This window comes from Vanessa cardui, chromosome 14 (genome assembly GCF_905220365.1).
Source record: "Vanessa cardui chromosome 14, ilVanCard2.1, whole genome shotgun sequence".
Lineage (NCBI taxonomy): Eukaryota > Metazoa > Arthropoda > Insecta > Lepidoptera > Nymphalidae > Vanessa > Vanessa cardui.
In genome coordinates this window covers 3592393-3616516 of record NC_061136.1, presented here as the reverse complement: position 1 = coordinate 3616516, position 24124 = coordinate 3592393, and the positions used below count along the sequence as shown (strand labels likewise).

At 33.4% G+C, this 24124-nt stretch overlaps 1 protein-coding gene across 1 annotated transcript; it reads right to left on the bottom strand.

Annotated features, from left to right (window-relative positions):
- Positions 1-4012: 4012 nt before the first annotated feature.
- Positions 4013-5339, bottom strand: LOC124535388 (sodium/potassium-transporting ATPase subunit beta-1-like). The gene has a single exon (XM_047111597.1). The coding sequence runs from the start codon at positions 5337-5339 to the stop codon at positions 4410-4412; it is 930 nt and encodes a 309-aa protein (XP_046967553.1). The 3' UTR covers positions 4013-4409.
- Between the last annotated feature and the right edge of the window lie 18785 nt (positions 5340-24124).

Genomic DNA, 24124 nt, shown 5'->3' with positions numbered 1-24124 from the left:
ACACACCAACAAGAAACACGCTTAGAAACAAATAGAATCCGAATTTCTACTTTAAGAGCTGCCAAAACAGTTAGTCAACGAAATGATCAAGTTCCAGATCTTCGAACAAGCATCTTTATCAAGAGATACTGATAAACCTGACAAGCTCAATTACAGGATGATGAATGATTAAAAAAGACTAAGTCAAGAACTAGAACCAATCTCAATAGATCAGCCTTCAATTACTATATAGGTTATGATAACAAGATGAATCCCGATGTGATCATTGGTTCAATGAATATAGTATGCCCATATTGTCACACTAAATAAACTGCTGGTATATGCTACTCCACTGGTAAAATGTATTTACCACAACTGGTTGAACCACCAGAACCTCTTCTTACCTACGTTACGGGAACTATTAAGGAGTCTAAATATTTCCTTCAGTATATTAGAAATTACAATTCATGCTTTTGAATGACATGACATCTTTTGGAGTAACAAATATTGTACAATACAATAATTTTGCGTCGACGTTTAAAGTGTATCATATTATTGGTTCACTTCTTCCAGTATCTAAATAAAATTTCCAATTTCTGGACATTTATTTCACGGACAACGTAGAAAAAGATTGATCTTTGATGCATGTTCAGTACCACAACTAATCGAGAAGTCATTGCTAAATTTAGGATTATGCCTAAACTGCTCTAGATAGTGAAACAACAAATGATTCAAAGTAATTATCAATGTAGATAGAACGCAGAGCATAAAAGGCGTATTAAAGCTTCCATAGCTCCTGAAGTCACAGCTGTAATTGTCGGTACAGAAATTACAAAACGAGGTATTGTTATCACTAAGCGACACAAAAACAATCAAGTGTCGCTGAAAAATATCAATCGTATGACAATTATTACGATTATCCAATTATGATTATGCGAGCAGAAGATGGATATCATCTCGGACTGTATCAAAATAATCTCACGACTGGCTCTGTGACATCGAAGAGTTTGATTTTTATGCGTATCGTATAATTAGAGATAATAAATCTAACCATATTCTGAAGTATCGTCAACTGTTTTAACAATTCATTGTTGACATGTACGCTATGGTCGAGAACGAAGGATTAAGCTACATTCGATGCAACCAATCAAAACTTCGAGCCAAAGGGTACATTTATTTACGAGATACATACAGATGACAAGGTTGTAAATGTAATAACATCGATATTTGATAGAACCGGGTAATAGAGGACGTTTTTGGTGTGATACTAACTTTTCTAGACAATAGAAATTTAATTAAAATTTTCATCGTACCAACTTTACATCGAAATTACACCAACAAAAACATATCATAAATCATATCTGTTTCCGGATTCAAAAAAAAGAAGATATAATCTTGATAAATAAGTATATGGGTGTTATGACCAATCTGCAGCCTATCGAGAACATCATTGACGAATATTAAATGAAATAATTTTAAATATTTGATTAGATCTCGCATATTTCTTGATTATTTGTACATTGTATCGATAATTAATTACAAAATGAAAAATTAAAAAAAAAAATTTCTACGACTAATGCCCAGCGAAGCGGGCGGGTATAGCTAGTTAAAAATATATTCCCCGACTTTTAATCTAACTAAAATGTCACTACTATTAGAATATTGATATGTTGACTGAACATTTTTATAGGACACAATTTTATCTACACTATGTGTAGAGGTTCAATGCAAGCTTAACCGCAAGATTGTGAGGTTGCCGCTCTTGTACTCCGGCAGCCATCTTGGAAAAAGGGGTGAAAACACGTTTTTCACAATATGTCGGAAACTATCAATGTTACAAAAAATTTTTCACGGTATATTTCGTAGCAAATTTCTGAACCTACAATTAAGTCTAAGTAGTTTTTGTCATAAATCCAAAATTGAAAACGTTATGAACAAGCTAGTGAAAAAAGTCAAATCAAATCAAAAGAAAGTGAAAAAAATCTAAATTTATAACTAATTTAAAACGTTGTTACAGCGCTCGCTTGATCGGGTTCGTTAATACTCGACCCGGTTAAAACAACATGTTTACCTTATTTTTGTTTTTTTTTGTATTGTAAACATTTTTTTGATAAAAAAATATTCCTTAAATTTCACTTATTTATTACTGACTCCTTTCCGTACTACAGAACTTAAAATAAAAATCTTTTAATCATTTCACAGGCGACTGTATAATATTTTCTCTTTTTCTCTAAAAATGTTCAGTTTGGCCCTCAAATTGTAACATTTCTGTGGACTATATGACTACACGGACTTCCTAACAAGGAATGTCAGCTGATGTGTGATACCATTATCACTTGTGTGTGAAAGGAGATCAAAGAAATGAATCGCTGAGAAACAGCATTACGTACGCTAATAAATTGAGCTACTACTAATACTTTCGTTATAGAACACTCAATAAATTCTATTGATAATGGAACACAGGACTATTAAATAAAGACTGGACCAACACGGCAGTATAAAATCAAATTACACATAAAATTGCCTTGATACCATATATGCCTACGATATTTATGAGTATTATAATAAATAATAAATATTGGACACCATCATATACATTAATCTGATACCAATGTAAGTAGCTAAAGCTATGGAAAATCAGAAGTAACTATGGTACCCAAGACAACATATATCTAGTGTTAGTGTTTGTGGTAAAACTTATTAAATAAACTAATGAACTTTTTCTACATCGACTCGGTCGGGAGTTAAACCCAGGACCTCGGAGTGACGTCCCATTACAGACTACTTGAACACGGAGGTCGTCAAAACATATAATATTCTATGAGCCTCAAACAAGTGCAATGACCTTGCTATGAATGCTTATAATCCCTTAAGTTCATTAATCCGATAAGGCAATACTATCCCTTACTAGCTTTGTATGTGATTCAAGCAATCAATATGGATGAGTAATCCTACACAGGCTATTCTGAACAAACCTTAAGCGGAAGATATTCCATCTAATGCAGGGAAATCAGGCTATAAATTATAGCATTTGAGCCGAAACTTCATCTAAATTGATGATAATTTTAAATTCAATTGTGCCTTATTTTATGCATCATATTTATCATTATTGATTTGATTATAATTATAAGTTACAACCAGCTTTTAGTTCATGGTAATTGAGATAGTATCAAATCAATAGGTAATGTTTTGATATTTTCTTCTTCTAATCTAAAGATCAATGTCATGGAGAAATTGAACATAGTTTTGTAAAAAAATACCTATTAAAAAAGTGGTTGAATTGTAGAGAATTACTGTATTTTTATAAAAACGTTTCTTTTTCTCATTTAAGTACTGTATGGTTAAAAATATGTCCAATTTATATTTATACATACAACAGCAATACATATTTAATCATTTATTTAATTGTACAACACAAAATATTTATTTTACTAAAATAAGCTCTCTTATAAAGGAGTATAAGAAATAAATTTTCATTTAAAATTTTAATAATATAAGAAATACTCACGTACGAAATTATATAAATGAAATACTAAAATTACATGATAATTAATTGGATACTAGATAAAAGAAATGTTTTACTTGTCTATTTAAAAGTATTTAATACATTTTATAGGATAAAAAAGGTACACTGTATGTTTGGAAAATAATGGTAAGTGACACACAAAAAGCCTATGGCGCCAGTTCACATGGTTTTATGTTTTCACCATAAATTACAGATTCAAGCTAATGGCAAAATCGTGTATGTGGAGGAGGTACAACAAAATAGACTTAGAATAGGATTACCAAAATACGTCATCAAGAATTTGTTCTATATATAAATATATGATGTACAATATATAAACTAAATATTATAAATACACAATGGACTTCGTCTATCTGACCCTATATTAATTACCCTGTCACTGATTCCAAATTTGATGAAAATTGGTCTGAATCAAGCTTGAATTCCAAGGGAGAACAGTATTTTTTCAAACCTAATCAAGTAAAAGCAAGCAACAACTAACAAAGCAAGTTTTACAAGAATCGTTATTTTTTTAAGCACCGTAATTTTTTTTTTCTTTTGTATGATAGAATGTAGAAAAACTCTATAGAATTTTCTGCCAACATGTAAAATTATAATTTCTGTAACTCTCTGAATAATTCAGATTTATCGTCCCAAAAATTTTACGCTAACACTTCCGAAACGGCTTCAAGCGTGAATATCTAAATAAAATATTCATATCAACGAGTATAGAACACATCTGACTATCTGTACTACCTCGACTGTGTTTTACGAGCTAAATATCTTAAGTCGAAAGATAAAATTAAATAAAAACAAATTTAATTCCGTTCAAGTTTTACTTTCGTTTAAATCATTTTCTCATTAAAAGGAAATAATTACAATTTCTGAACATTACATTCACCAAATCCCTTGTTTATTTAAATTATCATAAATGATCTATTTTCTTAGGTGTGACGTATAATATGAAATCAATAGTTGATACTCCTTCACTATGCCATAGTTTACATTCCAAGGCCAGTGATATCCCGAATGTAAAACCAGAAATCTGAACCGCTATTAATGGAGAATCAGTGTCTTTTGTCAAAGGAAACAAATTCGGATCAAATCCTGGTGGATTTGGATAGTATGTGATTTTACCCAAATGTTCTTTATCATATGAGTGAATTCCATCGCAGTGTAACCATAGTTTCTGTTCCATTTTCATCCATTCCTGCACCTTTTTTGGAGCATTAAGCTTTTTAGCTATGTCTGCATTCATTGGTTTTGCTGACCATTTGAGTTGTTTATTTATTCTTAAAATGATACAAGGGCTATGCCCGTAGCCGTATGGAGATGAGCCACACGGCCCCAAATCTGTAGTATTCTTAATTTCCCTTTTCTTTCTTTTATTAAGTACATCTGTCACCGCATTAACGTACTTCGCGTAATCTTCTGGGTCATTCCTGTACCAAATAACAGGTAAGCTGTTCAATGATGTCGGTGTTGCGGATAAACCGATCCCTTGGTTTGAATAGGTTAAGAGTTCAACTTTGTCGATAGTTTGAAAGTCATCCAAAAATTTGATTATTGACAAGGAACCAAAAAGGAATATTAATGTATACGTACTCAGGAAGATCAGATACATGATGGAATAAATGATAATATAGAACCAACTTTTACAACTCCTATTACAAAATAAATTGTTTTCTCTGTCGTATAAATAGTTGCAAAAGCGCTTTCTCCACGGGACTTGTGGTTCCGTTGGATCATTTTCACTGCTTCCTATAGCGCCAGGTTCCTTCGACGATCCGGGGACGGGTAAGGAAGGGTGTTTGTCTGAAATGTTTTGGGATTTTCCGGTCAACTTCTTAAACATTACGCTTATAACTTTCTATATCTACATACAAGACATATCAAATACGATAATAACGTCACAATACTGTCAGTTACGATTTGTTTAAAATCTATGTAGCTATGGATACTCTCGGACAAGTTATATATTATCATATTTGAGGAAAAAGTTTTCAATATAATTTCTGGATTAAAAAAAAATGTAAACATCATATAGCTGACAAATTAATATTGTTGCAAACTAGAAATAAAATGAATGATGAAATAATTTAAGTTCCTCGAATTATTTATTTCAATAAACAAATTAATTATAAATATATATAATATACATTATATAAATATATATAATATAATATATATAAAATCATTTTAAAACATATACTCAATTTAAATATTAGTAAGCAATATACTATTTGTCGCCCGCAGCTTTGCTCGCATTTTAGTGGGTAGGTTGTCATGTGTTAGGCAAAAAAGTACTCTATGTCCTTCCCTTAACTTAACCTAAGTTTGCTTCACACCCAATTTCATCAAATTCGGTTCATTTGTGTAACACCACGCTATATGCAAAGCCGAGTCGAGTAGAACAAACCCAGCCAAGCTAAAGCTAAAGCCAAAGCCAAAGCCATAGCCAAGCCGAGCCAAAGCCAAAGCTAAAGCCCAATGCCAAAGCCATAGCCAAGCCAAGCCAAGCCAAGCCAAGCCAAGCCAAGCCAAAGCCAAAGCCAAAGCCATGCCACAACTATTAGCGACGTCACATCCGATTATACATTGAGGGGATTGAATACCCGAACCATTCCTTACGGAACGTCATTCGCTAGTTTATGCTACAGAGTCTGTTGCCGATGACAACTGTAGTAACAGAAAAGAAAAGAGGGACGTCGCTATAGCAACGGGCAAACAAGATAGATATAGAATAGAGTTGTAAGAAATATAAAGGACGAATAATAAAAAATATGTATAACATGGTAGTTATTATTACCTTCCGCTTCATTTGTTTGGTCGTGAAAGAGCGACGGACAGACAGAGTTGCTTTCACATTTATAATATTAAAATAGATTCTAATACTTCAACTTCGAAAATCTTCCTTTAATAGCTCCACATTACTAGCACACGCTCGAAAAATAGATACAACGCTAAATTTCACTGTCTATCGTAGCAAATTACATTTTCTATAAATAAATATATGAATTTTGTCTGTGTTCAATAGATTGTATAAATTCCTATTCTATATATTATTATCACCGATTGTCACTTGTTTTTATAGTTCCTTTATTTTTAATAAAAAACAAAAGACGTGAGGTTCGTCGACCGATGGAATGAAGATTTGTACGATTTCAGACGTGAATAACAAATAAAATATAAATGAAATAAATTAATTTTATTAAAGTTTCATTATGTGTTAAATTAATTATTTATGTGGTTACTTAACACTAGTAAATGATTAAGTAGGACCTATAAAGTGTTCAAAAAAATTAATTTAATTATATCGCTAGAACTTCAGTATACAAAAGTATTATATTACACTTTTATTATTAAGTACTCTTTAAAAATAATCATTTCTGTTTTAGTTTGCCCACTAACACAGCTATACATAACCAAATACAGACCATACACATTCCCCATTCAAAATTGAACCTTAAGATAAAGTCCAAAAAAAATAATCTTCGGCAACTATATAATCCGTCTTATCTATATAATTATTATTTACAAATATCTTTACTTATAACTCGCTTACATTAGCTTTTAACTCGCTTAAATAAATATAACTATTATAAAAATGTTTAAAAACTAATACAAATACTAAACCAGTAAATTTATTCGTATTAAATACCTTTAAATCTCTTTTAGAACTTAAAATTTCATCCATTAACAAGTATCGGGATGAAAGGCGCCGTAAAAGTCGCAATTTATTAGAAATTGTGTACCGATTGTTGAGTTCAGTGCCCGTAGGATAGGATTTTATTTTATAGAAATGCTAAGCTAATAATATAATACCGAACATTTTCGACTCAACTACGATCGAACTGTACTGAGTTTTGCTTAATTTGCGTTGTTATTCAACATGTGTTCTCTGGCGAAAAATGTAGTGAATAAGCCTTTTTTCATCAATTTATTTAGAATCCTAAACAACTGCAGCTTTTTGTCTCGCCACTAAAATAACGAAGTAATTAAAGGCAGTTTAAAAGAACTATGACTTAATCTCTCATATATCCTTCCAGTGACACTCTGTTTTGATGCATATAATCTTTAAATCTTATAATTATTATAGTCCACGTTACACATTGTCATTTTGCAATTGTGTTCTGCGGTGAGTTGTGTGTTCTCACTGAAAAACAATTTCGCAACTAAAACCGATCTTTGTATGTCTAGTTATTCAATTTATTTCTAATTTAAGTCAGTGCATGCTGATGCTATTTTATGTGTATTGTGTTTATGTGTATTTCTCAAGTTATTGAACAAGAGTTTCATATTTGAAATCTAAGCAAAAATGTTTGTTTACATAACCAACTTTGGAAGATACATTATATAAATTATTATTTATTTTTGTCAAAGCAAAAAAACTGTTTAAGTTTAATAGTATATATTTCTAATTAAAAATAAATAGTGTGTTTTAAAAATAGCCTTAAATATACAAAGATTTAGCGGATTAACGAAAACGGCGACTTTTGTTCGCAGAATAAAAAAATATATTAAGTTGTCAGCGCGACACATTGTCTAATCTAAAAAACTGTTAACCAATATAGTTATTTCAGTTTCACCCCTATTACGAAAGAAAGAGGAGATAAAAAGGGCACAACAGCCTTGTTACAGTACGAAGCGAATGTTTTCTTCTCAAGCTAAAACGTTTGGTAGTACAACAAATTCCATAATTTAACTTTATAATTTAAACAGTTTAAGAATCTTACGAAATACAAATTCCTTTGCCTAGTCAAAGGAATATAATGATGATTATTTATTAATATAACTTTATCAAATCAAATAAGATATTAAATGAGCCGATGATTGAGCTGAAGTAGGTTTTTCTAAAAGATATTTCAAAGATTATTCCTAGCAAAGATTCTTTACGTTGTATCGTGAAAGCCTTTGCATATTTTAAACAGATTTTTATAGGATCATCTCATTCACATAAAGTGCTTAGGAGTTAAGATGGTTTTTACCACAGTATTCTTTTATAACAAGAAAGAAAAAAATATACGAAAAATCCGACTCGCAGTTCTAAGGATAAAAGATTAGGTAATATATTTAGATCTTTCTAGTCTTCAGGCAAAAAAGTAGCCTATGTCCTTCCTTGTAGTTTAAATTTGCTTGATATCAAATTTCATCAAATTCAGTTAAGCGGTTTTAATAGTGAATGAGCAACAGACAGAGCTACAGAGTTCCTTACATATTTGTAATATTAGAAATGAAGTATAGATAGTACACTAATACTGTACAGAAAAAAAAAATATAGATACAGTATAAATAAAAGAAGCGTACTATTTTGGCAACCTTATCTCTACATAGTGATCTCTTCCAAGCCACCAACGGTATACTTTATAGCTCATGATATCTCATAGAATATGCGATGGGTGGTGCTGCATTAATAAATAAAACCAGTCAACTACGCAAATATATATACTTACTATAAATAATAACCTTCTGTGATCATATAGCAGTCGTCTATAAATATTCTATTGCTTAAGTAAAGCTTTCTAACCTTTCGATAAAAAGGGTTTGATGATCATCCCACTATTCTAATACGATTGATTGTTCGGGATACTATCGTACGTAACCTTATAAGATACGTGACAAAAATATAAACACTATATAAAGTTCATGAAAATTCATTTTTGATTCCAAAAATTTGGTCAAAATTATTTTCAACCATCTGACTAATTTATTTCCGTATTACAATTACATTCTTACAAAATTACGAAGATTATCAATCTGATAAGATCAATGCTGATTGTTTAAGCTTTTATTCTTGTTATATATACTCCTAAAATCCTAAGCTATCATCCACAGTGCGTTTCTTGCAAATCTATATTATGTAGAATGCTACAATATTAGTTTCCACTTACAGTTCATATATAGAATCATGAGTGATATCTGTTTGATATGGCTGTTATATATAGAGCAGGTATAGACGTTAATTTCGCCTTTGTCCAATATACATTCTGAAGCTCGTAATGAAGCAGCAGATGAAACATTAATCACTAGCAATAACTCCAAAATTTAAGTTTCCAAGATATTATCTTATGGTGAATTTTCGCCTTCGTTTTCATCCTGTCGTGAATATCAATTATTAATATTAAAGAGTTTTATATTATGAAGTTCTAAAGAGTCATATTTGCCAAAGCCAAAGTCTGTTATTATTGGATGTCGAGATAAAAAGTAGGAAGTAGAGATTGGACCTAAGTTCACTGTGCTACTCCAATATAGTGTAGTGGATATTCACTACACTAATTTTCTCATATGTATATACATATGGGAAAATTTCGATCAAATTAGGCACATGGAGGTACCTCACATATTTCGAATTTCTCAATTTTACTGGTAATTTTTCAAATTTAATCAAAAACAAATTTCGGATTATTAAAATCGCTTAAAAAACAATTATACAAATTGTTTCAGTTTTTTTCAAGTGATGCGCTAATAAACGAAATTTTTTTTTATCTATGTACTTATTTATATCTATAACTTTTACAGATTTCGACTTCGACTCTAGAGATTTTTTATTTAATTTTAGATACGATCCAATAAATATAAATTTAATTTTTAATATTTTGTACACATATAAATATTTAAACATCCCCAGAAAATATTCTTACCTAATTTTTGACAGCTTCCTTTGACAGTGTTAGTCAAATACAAAAACAAAACTCTTTATTTATTTTAGTTGCAATTAAGATTTTTACACTATTCTTGAAGACAATAAATCATTTAAAATAAATAATAATTAATAACAACAACTAATTAAAGCAAAAAAAATATCTAGGACTCTGAAATAGTATCTGATATCCAAAGCATCCAAACTTCCCGCCAAAAAACTAAGTCCTAACCACTGTGACAGACATCACGCGTTCTTTTTCAACCGACTTCCAAAAGGAGGAGGTTATCAATTCGTCTGTATTTTTTTTTTTTTTTTTTTTTTTTATGTTTGTTACCTCATAACTTTTCACTGGGTGGACCGATTTTGATAAATTTTTTTTTGTTTGAAAGGTAGTGCTTCCCGTGGGGTCCCATTTTTTTTATTTTTTTTTCCGATGATGGTATCCATGTGAAAACGACATAAGTCTTAAATTTGCATTATGTATATGCGCGACAAATAGGTGAATAACTGAAAATCACGTTAACCAATTTTGATAATTCTTTTTTTATTATAAAATATATATTTCAAGGGTAATTTGGTGAAAGTTTGGTAAGGTTCTGAGCACAGGATCCATGACAAAGTAACGGAACGGAAGGGAACGGAACAATTCTGAGGAGCACGTTAGCGATACTCGATTGAATCTTTTATTTATAAGTTATTTGGATATTTGAGTCACCTTCCGTAATGTGGTTATGTTTATGTAATTATCATAGTCGAATATTATAATCAACTAGCTACCCACCCCGGCTTCGCACGGGTGCAATTCTGATACTAAATATACTACAGAATTTGTTTATATACGACATCACATCGCAAACTTCTAAAATTATCAGTGTTTCTTTACTATATTGTTCATGTATTATATACACAAACCTTCCCCTTGAATCACACTATCTTTTAAAAAAAACCGCATCAAAATCCGTTGCGTAGATTTAAAGATATAGGGACAGAGAAAGCGACTTTGTTTTATACTATGTAGTGATGGAACTCCTATACGGCTCGCAGTTAGGGTGCGATATGGGGCAGAATTTCTTACTATCTTTAATCAAATTTTGTGTATGTGATGTGATGTCATATGATGTACGAAATGTAGTTGGTCTTTTTCAAAGTTTTTTTGCTGAGTTCGATTACAGCTCTTTCGAGGGATCCTTGTAGTTTACGCCGCGTGACGTATTAAATCCGCATTTTCGAAAGTCTATTTTTGCTTTATTCGCAAGTTTCCTTTGAAATTGTCCTCGAAGTAGTTTCTGACTCATATAAACGGAACGCTTAATCTATCCATATTAAAAAAAAATTAGTTAGTCAACATCAGCTTCACTTAAAATCAAAAAATAAATAAAATTTTAACAAAAAGAAAAACCGACTTCAAACAAAACACTATTTTAAAACAAATGAATATGCACGAAAAAGTAATAAAAATAATTGCGTATTCAACATATTTTTTAGAGTCTTCCTAAGTTAAATGAAATGAAAAATATTAGACTACTTAAAAGTCGATTAACGATTATATCATGTAGTTATAATTATTGTTATATTTGGAGTCGGTGTCAGCCAATAAAACCCTACAGTATATCTATCAAAAAACAATACGAGAATACTTTAACAAATATGTTTTTTACAAATTACCTTTTACACAATAATATACTGGATCAATCAAGGGGCTCGTATCGCTTCTTTCTTTTGATTGTTGGGGCAAGGGCACCGTGGCTGACACCGGCTCCAAATATACCAATAACTATAACTACATGATATAATCGTTAATCGACTTTTAAGTAGTCTAATATTTTTCATTTCATTTAACTTAGGAAGACTCTAAAAAATATGTTGAATACGCAATTATTTTTATTACTTTTTCGTGCATATTCATTTGTTTTAAAATAGTGTTTTGTTTGAAGTCGGTTTTTCTTTTTGTTAAAATTTTATTTATTTAATGTATTACTCTACAAGGTATTGATACATTAGGCTTTGAAGGTATCATAATTACATAGTATAAAACAAGGTCGCTTACCGCTGTCTATGCATAGATCTTTAAAATTACGCAACGGGATTTAATGCGGTTTTTTTCAAAGATGAAAGATGAAGAGTGACTCAAGAGAAAGGTTTTTGTGTATTGTACATGGATAATACAGTTAAGAAACACTGATAATAATGTTAGAAATTTCTAAAGTGATGTCGTAAGTAAACAAATTTTGTAGTATGTTTATTTAGTATCAGCATTGCACCCGTGCGGAGCCGAGGCGGGTCGCTAGTTATATATATATTTGTTACATAGACATAGAACGCAATCACCATTTCACTAGCAATTTAATAAAGTTTCATGCACATATAAGGACTATATAATATTTCGTCGGAAATCTCATTCCACTAGAATACGTAGCCTCCAGCGAGGATCTTATAATCGTGATAACTGCACTCTAGAATAGAAACCCAAGAAGTTAATATCCATCGCACATTGTGGATTATATTAATATCGATATTTTAAAATTACATGAAAATTTAAATTGTAGAATTTCGAATGCTTTGAAAGAAATAACCATTCTAAAGTTTAGTAACATTTATTTGGGGACATAAATCAATGATGGTAGTTATGTAAAATGATAGCTGGTTAATGTCCCACTTTTGGGCAAAAGTTCTTTCTATCTCATTCTTTCTTCTTACGTAGAACGTTTGAAGCTATTCTTTCACGCTACTCCAGTGAAGACTAGGAGATACATAGAGTAGATTTTCATCCAACACATGCCGCTTTTCTCACGATGATTTTCTCTAAATTTTACGGATGAGATAAGTATTATGAAATGATTGAATATGAGATACGAGATGATTAATATTGTAAGCAAATGAACACATGAAAACTAATAATCCCACTAATATTATGCGAATTTTTGTGAGGATGTACTCTTACACGAAAAAACTACTAAACGGAATTTGATGAAATTTTACAGTAATATAGGTTACACATCAGAATAACCCATAGGTTACTATTTATAATGATTTTATGTAATTTGGTTATAATATAACGATACTAGCAAAATAATAAAAATCAAATGAATCATTGGTTCTTTCGTGGAATTGGATAGTCATGTTTTGTTCAAAACCACATATACATACTACGGCTGAGCTATCTTCGCTTTGTTATTACGCTATCAATAAATTGCGAGTTAATTATATAAGATAATATAAAAAATCAAAATAAATATATTTTATTATTCAAGTAGGCTCGTAAAACTTTTGAATCATGAAATCCGTCAGAATTGAATTAAATTTACAGCTACCACCAATTCTGACATGTCCTGCCTAGAATACTAAATCCACACTATTTTATCTTTAATATCATCTTGTATTGAGTAAATAGCCACCAAACACGGTTTCGCACGATACTAAGCATTCTACAGAATTTGTTTATTTACTCCATCACATTAGACACACACACACAATTAATATCAGCGTTTCTTTACTAAATTATCCATGTATTATATACAAAAACCTCAATAGGTAACCTTTTTTATGGCATAGGTGGCAAACGAGCAGGAGGCTCACCTGATGGAAAGTGACTACCACCGCCCATGGACATTTGCAACACCAGGGGGCTTGCAGGTGCGTTGCCGACCTTTCAAAAAGGAGTACGCTCTTTTCTTGAAGGTTCCCATGTCGTATCGGTTCGGAAAAACCGCCGGCGAAAGCTGGTTCCACAAAGTGGTTGTGCGAGGCAGAAAATGTCTGAGAAATCGCGCTGTTGTGGATTTTCGGACATCTAGGTGATGCGGGTGAAACTTAGAATTTTGGCGAGATGTCCGAAGGTGAAATTCAGCAGCCGGGATTAATCCGAACAATTCCTCGGAACATTCCCCGTGAAAAATTCGGTAGAAGATGCAGAGTGATCCGACATCTCTACGCAAAGCCAAAGGATCAAGGAGATCGGAAAGGGCTTGATCGTCGATAACCCGAGCCACTCTACGTTGGATGCGGTCAAATGGAAGGAGCTGGTACTGGGGAGCACCCGCCCAGAGGTGAGAGCAGTACTCCATGTGAGGCCGAATTTGCGCCTTGTAAGGTTTTAGGCGATGGGCCGACGTGAAATACTGTCTCGCCTTGCTGAGCACGCCCAGCTTTTTTGAAGCCAATTTGGCTTTGCCTTCCAATTGACCGCGGAACTGAACGAGGCTCGAAATATCAACGCCAAGTATTCCGATACTACCTGTAGCGGCTATCGGAATGTTCTCAAATCGTGGAGATACGGCAAATGGTGTTTTTTTGGCGGTTAACGCGCAAACTTGCGTCTTTTTGGGGTTGAAATGGACTAGATTTAGCCGGCCCCAATTCGAGACTTCGTTTAATGAAGACTCGATTTCAGACACAAGTTTGTTCCGGTTCTCTTCGACGTTTTCCCGAGAAATATTAGCTCAGCCGGTGTATAAGGTGTCAACGGTACTGTCGTCTGCATAGCAATGAATGTTCCCGATTTGCAACAAATCATTGATATGCAGAAGAAACAGAGTGGGTGATAGAACGCAGCCTTGTGGAACACCAGCATTGACGAATTTTAAGTCAGAGCATGCACCATCGACAACGACCTTGATGCTCCGATCTGCCAAAAAGCTGGTAATCCAATTGCATAATTTCCCGGGAAGCCCAGAGGAAGGAAGCTTCGAGAGAAGCGCTTTGTGCCATACGCGATCGAAGGCCTTCGCTATGTCCAAACTGGCTGCTAATGCCTCCCCCTTGCTCTCAACTGCTTCAGCCCACCTGTGAGTAAGGTAAACTAGAAGATCACCGGCTGAGCGACCCCGACGGAAACCGTATTGGCGGTCACTAATCAGCTGATTCTCCTCTAGGTACCGCAGGAGCTGGCAGTTAATAAGGGACTCCATTATCTTGGAGAGCAAGGAGGTGACAGACGCGTTAAGACCGGTGCCAACTCGGGAGCACATGTCCGTAGCACGATTGGAGGGATACCATCGGGTCCGCTCGACTTATGAATGTCCAAGGAAAGAAGTGCTTTACGAACTGCACTTTGCCGGAATTTAACCTCTGGCATCGTGGTATCGCACCGCGGAATTGTTGGTGGAGATTTTCCTTGGTCATCCAGAGTCGAGTTCGACGCGAAGAGAGAGCCTAAAAGATCAGCTTTCTCTTTCGCGGTATGGGCCAATGACTCACCGTCCCTGTGCAGAGATGGAAAAGAGGGCTGACAGAAATTCCCTAAGACAGCCTTAGCGAGAGACCAGAACGCTCGTGTTCCTGAAGGGAGACGCACCAGTCTCTCGCCAATTCTGCCAATGTACTCCATCTTCGCCCTAGCAGTCACGTTTTTGAGGGACCTAGAGGCAGAGTTATATTCCTTTTTGAATGCGCTGGTATTTACATCACGAGACGCAGATGCATTAGCCCAGGTTTGATAGCGTTCCCACTTTCGGCGTGATGCCGTTTTGCAGAAGCGACCAAACCAGGGCTGGGCCTTGCCACCGATGGGTACTGCAGAGTAAGGAAATGAATAGTTCCATACCCTGAAGCACCACATCGGCAACAGAGTCAGCAGCAGCGTTCGGATCATCCGGCGAGAAACAAATCTGCCCATGGGGGCAGATTTGTTTCTCGCCGGAATACCCATGGGGGTACGATGCAAAAAAAGACCACATCCCATCCCAATCTGCTGACTTGTAGTGCCATACTCGGCGGCACCCAACAAAGCGAGGCCGTGAGTACCGCACAACCGGCACTGTACTCCGGACGAGACAGTGGTCCGACGAGCCCAGAGGGGGATCGACGGTAACCTGATAGCCATCCGGATGCGAAGTCAGCAGAAGGTCCAACAGGGGAAGGTGTATGATCCTCCACATCCGGTATTCGCGTTGGCGAGTTGACCAGTTGTGTCAGATCATATGCTAGAGCGAAGTCCAGAACAGATCTACCCGCATGATCGGTGGTGCGTGAGCCGAGCCATTCTGCGTGGTGAGCATTAAAGTCACCCAGAATAATGATCTCTGCGGATGGAATCTGCTGAAGCACGGAATCTGTAGCCATTTGGACGTGCTCAACCAGTCGGTCGGTTTCGGCATTACCGCTATGGGACCTATAAAGGCACGCATAGATTCGCGGATGGTCATCGCAGTCTACTCGCAGCCAGATAATCGATAGGTCCTGTCCTTCAAGGCTGCCGAGGCGTCGAGAACAGATATCATCTCTGACGTAAACGCATACCCCAGCTCGTGGTAAAAAATAATGTTCCAATTTGTACCCAGGGTACGAGAGAAAAGTCGTATCGACAGGAGAAGATATCTGGGTCTCGGTTAGAAAGAGCAAGGCCGGCTTCGCCGTTTCCAGATGGTAGTGAACGGCGTTGAGGTTGGAGTTGAGTCCCCTTATGTTGCAGAAGTCCACAGCGAGGGTGGTAGGGGTTGCCTTATGATGCCTGCTCCGCTTGCCCCGAACAGTGGCGAGCGCAAAATTGCCTCCCCCCCCCAGAATTCGGAGGGCAACCTGGGCATCCCTGCTCAGGTGGTGTATGTCCTGAGCATGGATGCCCAGAGAGGGATTCTCCACCGCTGTCACTGATGGTACCCTCCTGGGGTAATTTAACCAAATTCTGCACAACCATCAAGTTTTGGGGGGGAGGGGGATTGGGCCTCCGGAACTCTCACTTACCGGACGAATCGCAGTAGCATAGCCACCACTTTACGCCGATTTTAAGTGAGAGAGTGGTACTTCCCCGGGCGTGCCTTAGTAGGTCTATTAATAGGTCATATTAAGAATAGCCCTGGAAACTTATTATAGAAACGAATTTCGTGAGTACATAATAAAATATCATAAAATATACTATAGTACTAATAAAAGTGTCTCAATATCGTCGTTAGTCTTTGCCCTTCGCTACCGACGCTATTTCTCTTTTCCCTGGAGCATGATAAGCTCGTCCGCAACATGACGCGAACTCGACAAGGATGGCCTTTCAAACTAATGCATAGTAGCAATAGAGCTGATATATAAGTTTAAATTTAAAGTTGTAGTCGTACATAATGGTAAAAAATACCGACGCGATCGCGTATACTCCTGAAAACAAAATGTGTCTGTATAAATTACGTAAAGCAGAAAAGGGAATGAATATCAAATTAAATCAATACATATACAAATAATAAAATTGGTATGTCTGTTTATAACATTTAAATAATCGCTGCTTTCGAAATGCATTTGTAATATATATAAATAAGTTAATAAACATTTACAATACTATGTTTTAAATCTTAGACATAATTTCAGTCAAAAATTTAGCATAGTCTTAGCGTATTGGGAATGATTCGAGCAATTTAATTAATTGTTACTGAATGTTAATTTTAACTTATATGAATTCTTGTCCGACTGCAATATCGACAAAAAAAAAATCTAATATAGCTTCACTACCAGTTGTTATTTTTATGTCGCATAGAAGTAGACGATCACGGCTCACCTGAGTAACTCAAAAAAAATGTTTATTTTTTTTCTCTATGTCTCGCATTAAATTTAAAATTAATGTTTCTGTTATATAATATTACTAAGAGTATCTAATGTTACACTATTTATACCTGCTCTATAACACTATCTCTTACAGCTGTGAGTTGGTTGGAATAAATTTCTTTTAGAAATAAGCCCGCCATTGTGAACAAAAATTTCATGTATAAAACTACGATGTAAAATTTCTCAGTGCAATATAAAGAATATTATATGATTAACTTCATCTTCTTGTACTCTGCTCTTATTTTTACTTCTTTGCATCTGTTTGCATCGTCACATCCAAGAAATACAGCGCTAATCAACCAACCTCATGTAACACCTACGGATTTGTTCATATCATTCCACCATTAAAGTACATTTCCAACCTGACGCCCTCCGCCATGTTGATTACTTATAACCTAACGCTCTCCGCTAGGTTGTTTACTACACTACAACTGTGTAAGGCCCACACGCAATATCCTCGTTTGCTCTGAATAATAATCTCCTTTTCTCCAGACTTGACTCTTAAACTTGGGCTCTTATGACCAGCTCACATAGCTAGACGCACCATGCCTTAAGTCTAGTGCTTTCCGACTCTGACCCTTAAACCTGGGTTTTCCTGAGTCTGCACTAGACCTACCATAGGCTGCGCTTAGACATTGATTATCATCTCAATCATCCATGGTCACGAAACTGAAACTAACAAATTTAAGCTTAGACACCGCTAACATAAAAAAAAAATTAACCAAAATCAAAATAAATACAGATATTTAATCAAAGCACATATAACACTAGGCGGTGAATGTCATATTAATATTTTATTTTACCAGCATACCAATACGTTTGCATAAGCAATTATCTTTTTTAAATGATATATATTTTGTCATTCTTGGGTTAAGAGAGAGTAAAGAGTAAAACAATAAAAACGAAAAGTAATTAATATGTAAAAATAATAACGGATTACTGACGTGAACAAAAAAAAACTGCTTTATGGAGACAGAAATCCCTTCATGGTATCATCCCTCATTGCTGTGTGGATAACGCAGATTCAGACGCTTGGCTTTGGTTTGGCTGAGGTGGGGTGAACTGTTTTCCCGCGAGTTCCTTACGACTTCATCCATCTCATCTGCTTATACCCTTACTTAGCTCCAACTAGCGATTGGTTACGGCCCGTGTGTGTACATTTAGTTACCTCGCAAGAAAGGAAAAAAAAATAACAATAATAATAGTTAATTATAGTGTTTTGATTAGCTTAATAAATAAAAATATATATTATATTAAAATAAAATAAATTAATGAAATCGCGCACGCACCCTTTATTCACGATCTACGTCCTTGGCGTGGAAAGAAAAATAGTATTATTTTTCTTTTATCCCACTTCTGAAGCTGTAGACCCAGCTTCAGATAAACAGGAACATCAAATAATTATCAATATTTAATATGATTTACAATATTTCTTTTTACAGTTTTCTTTACAATCATCCATTACCTTCCGTATTTAAAGGCAGATTAACAATTCCCATGTCAAATGTAATAATATTCTATTTCTACTTTTATTTATAAAAATGTCAAACCAAAAAGTATTCATTACATTAATATAATTCTGTGACTGAATATAGTTCAACAGCTAGAAGTTATATAACATTTAATGATTGATTGATTAATGATAATGGCTTACAATACATAACCTTACATATTTTTCTTTTTATTTTTCTATGTCTAAGTTAGATATAGATCTGTTTGTTCCGATTGCTAATCTTGCAGAGTTTAGCCGGAATGGATGTAATAAGGAGTCACTTTTGGCTACAATAATTAATTTAGTTAGTTAATTTTTTTTAGATTAGTATCTAATAATTTATGTTTGTATCGTTGCATCTTAAAGGTTTTTAAATAAACTATTTCTATTTCTTCTTACCCATTTATTATGCCCACAAAATTAAATTCAGCCAGTAATCTCAACTGTTCCGTTCAATCTCTTTGGTGTTTTTTCCATCGCACGTGACGTAAATGAAGCATGAAAAAAGTATCTTATCATAATTCTCCTATCACGACTCATAGCCGAGTTATCGCAAAAAAACAAAATTCAACCACTTTTTAAAGATGGTCGCGAACACACATAGGAAATCGAGGTCGACAATTTCAAGTTAAGGTTTTCTAAGGCCCGCCCTATCCAAATATCAGCTTAGTGAGCACATTTTCATATCCAAATTACTGTTGTTGAAAAGTAGGCTTTTACAAGCACTTTTGTATTTATTAAAATACTATATTATGTAAAGCTATCACCGGCTTGAAAAGATTCTACAGTGTATTCAGCGAAATTACATGTTTAAAAGGCGGCTTCGTATGTTTGCAATATATTAATAAAATATTCAATACAAAATACTTTATATATGACATAAACAAAAAGTATGAGTAATAATTTTACTATGAAATATATATACAAAAAGATGGAGGACAAATAATGGAGAATAAATGTGTATTTGAATAATTTTAACTGGCAGTATTAGATCGCACGTTTCGTAGCGAAAGATTTTTCAATGAACATAATTTTGAAATTATGATATATTTAATTCTATTCAAATTCAAATTAAATATCCAAGGTAACAAACATAGTATTAAGCATGAAGGTTCAGAATTAATAAAATAAAAGTAGATTCGCAAATTACCTATACTGTATACTCGTATTTTTACTAGATAAAAATGTTTATTACTAGCTGTACACACGACTTAACTAACTAAAAGTAACCTAAGATAATCTTTATTCTATCAGATATCCGCTAGTGAAAAGCTATCAAAATCGGTTTAGGCCTTCCATATATTAACCGGGACAAACAGACAGAGACACAGAAATTGTAAAAAAATATTATTGTGGTATATATACCGTGTAAAAATATATATGCATTTCGTTAAAAGCTTAAATTATTACTTCAATCAAGCATTACAAAAAAACATCTCCAAATTTATTAGTTCAGATTTCAAAACTGCTACTATCGTTTTTTCATCCATTAAGGGGACTACATGAGCTAAATGCAAGTTTTAAAATGCCAAAAAGTATATAATCCAATGCAATAAACCAAATGAAAAAAATATATGTTAATCTACAGGATAGATGCTAGTTATTAATTGTGTTGAAAACATGATGTAATTAATTTGGTACGATAGAAAAAAATCGCAAAGTTACCTCTAAAAAAGTCTTTTTTTGTTTTTTAACTACACTTATATACCTTCAATAATTTTGGTCTTTTGTCAGATTATTCTACAAACAATATACTAAAAATTTATTATCATAATTATTTAGTAAAATCAATAGATTTTTTTTAAATCAGATTTTCTTATTTTCGACCAAAATGCGTAAGCATGTGTGCGTGAGCGCCTCGTACAGACACTGCCGGCCGAGGCCTGTTGCTATACAGACGTGTCGCTCTTTTCACCGCATCGTTGCGAATAAAATCTCGTAGATTTTATTTTTGAGTAATTTTAATTGTAAATTAATTGTCGAATATTATTCTTTTATGTAAATAAATATATTAAGTTAAAATAGTCTAGTTGTAGTTAGCCATTTATTTTTTTGTTAAGTTATTTTTATAAAGTTTAATTTTGTAAACATAGGAAATAAAGTACAATCTATGAAGAAAACTAAAAAACGTTCATATAAATTAAAAAGCCGAACATATGAAAGATAATATGAAAAGGTAAGAGTATTTAATTAGTAAACATATATATATATATATATATATTATAAATAATGATTATTGGAAACATTTATTAAAAACAATGCAATTAGTTCGCATAGAATCAGATTTTTCGACAGATTTCTTACAGTCACCATGGAGTATTTGGTCAATGCAAGCAAGTCCAAGAAGAATGTGCGGGTTCGATCCCCGCACTCTGAACTAAAATTTTATTATTTTTAAAGGACTATATTTAAAAATATAAATTTATATATTTTATAATTATTAAAATTTAATTCCTAACAACTATGCATTTATTTTTTCAGAATTAAGAAAATCGAAAAAAAATAACACGGAAGCTATTTCTATTACGTTAGAGTTTAATTTTATCAATTTTGTTTATAATAGGAAATATAGTTATGTATGGATGAAATTTAATAATAAAAAAATAAATAAATACAAATTAGCACATCACATGAATATTTAGTGGTGCTTGCCTGGGTTTGAACCCGCAATAAGATGCGCGCGTTCTACCCACTGGGCCATCTTGAAATATGTAATTGTTGTGAACCAAAGAACTAAAATATTTAGAAGTGTCATATACGTAATTCAATATTTTTTAAAGATTGGAAATAGTATCAATTGAAAAATTTTAGCTCGTAGCTTCAGTGAAAGTGGGTGAAATATTGATTGCAAGTATCCAAGATATTTTAATAACGAACGACGACGAACGAATAATTAAAAAAAATATTTTAATAAAAAAATTGAAACGAAATTTATTTGTTTTTTTGTTAAACCAAAAATAAATAAAAATATTTGAATTTAATTGAATCAGTTTTATTTCAAATATCAGTCAAAAACAATACAAATAATTCTAATATCCAAACTATTTTTATGAGATTTATGACTAAACCCACTGTGATTGACCGAGTTAACCAATAATTCTACTAAACCGACTTGACGATATTATTTTTATAGTAACTTTTTGATGCTGACTTTTTTAACTTAATTTTTTTTCTTTGTGTACCGATATTAGTAAAACGAACAAACTCTACGCTTTTTGTCAATGTACAAATTACGAACAGTTCTAATTTTATTTAATAAATCGCTTAACAAACTTACAAAATTTAAAAATAGGTACGATTTAATATTTAGTATTACAACTAATTGAATTGATACAGTAAAAATTAAAGAAAAAAATGTTTAAATTAACTATTTTTTGTACATAAAATAATAATAATTTAAGTTTAATTAATTCAGTTTAATTTTATCATATTTTTTTAAATGACACAAAGAAACAATTCTGTTGTCCTGTCTATTTTTATGAAATCTATGATTGATAGAATTGATAGAATTGACTTCGCTTCGCTTTCGCTCGGCGCGGCGCGCGGCGGTTCGGCGCCATCTATTGGAATATTCAGGCGTAATCTCGCCGCCTCGCTAAGCGTAGTGCGCGCGGGGACATGCCGTTTTTGTCGTTAGTGTAAGTGTGTGCGCGTGATTCTCAAGGGCAATTAGCTCCTGTAGTCCCCTTAAACCATCTCATTACTCAACTTAAGAATTCTAACTAAGAACTAGATTCTCTTAACAAAACTCGCAATGCAATTTATTAGTCTTTGTAACCCAAAGCTTGTCTATTTGTCCAAGCGTAGAATAGGACGCGACCGTAACAAGGACTGCCATTAAATAAATATAGTTAGTACAAGATAAGTATCAAGATTAAGTGGTTAACACGATACCATTATTTTGATCAAGATTTTATTTGTAACTAGCTTCCTCCCGCGTATTCGCTTGCGTGATATTGTGCGTGAGACGTGGAGATAATCTATGTATTTTTTTGTACCCCTTTGTATATAACAAAATTTAAGAAAGATCTTTTTTTAAAACAAAAGTTCAACGGGCTAATGAACCACCTTAGGTTAAGTGATCACCACCATCCATAAACATTGGCGTTTTAAGAAATACTAACCATTCTTTACATCGCCGTGCGCCAACAATATTGGGAAAAATGTTCTTTGTACCTGAAATTCTACTGACATTCACCCTTACAACCGGAATACAACAATAGGTACTAGGTTTGGTTTGGTTTGGTGGTTGAATATCTTATAAAATGGTATGTAATAATGATGTAGTGTAAAGTAAGTCACGCTTGTCATGTGTCACAGCTACATAAAATGTTAAAACACCATCGAAACGCATCACATATTCTGGAGTAAGATTTATGTATGTATATTTGCTAAGTACTTATTCAGTGGGAATTTACGCAGAAAACTTCTCCATAGTACGGACTACTCATTAAAAAGATTACTATCAAACTATCGACTACATATATACTACTAACGAACCCCAAGTTATTTTGTTCAAGTAGATAAAGTGGTTAAAGCAGGGAAATCCAAGGCAAAGATTCAATATAAACGGGACTCAATATTCCGACTGCACGGTTTTCAGTAATGAGGCACACTGACAATAAAACATTTCAAAAATTTCTTAAAATATTAATCTAAAGCATGTATGTGTCATCTTCCCTCCCCAACAATATAGCGAAAAATAATACGTTAAATTGTAATCATATTTCTCAGTTCACAATATTTCGACAGTTTATAATCTGCCTCGTCAGATTGTAATCTAACAAAATTTGTAAACTTACGGTGACATATGTCTTGAAAGTATTAATATACGATATTTTAACCACCAAAGGTTCGACGGACCAATGATTGGAATCAGAAGAAAATTGAAAAGGAAATTGAATTATTTAGAGGTCTCTCTGGGCAATAAAACGAAAAGATATACACGCAGTTTAAAAAAAGCTCGCTCATAAAACTGACA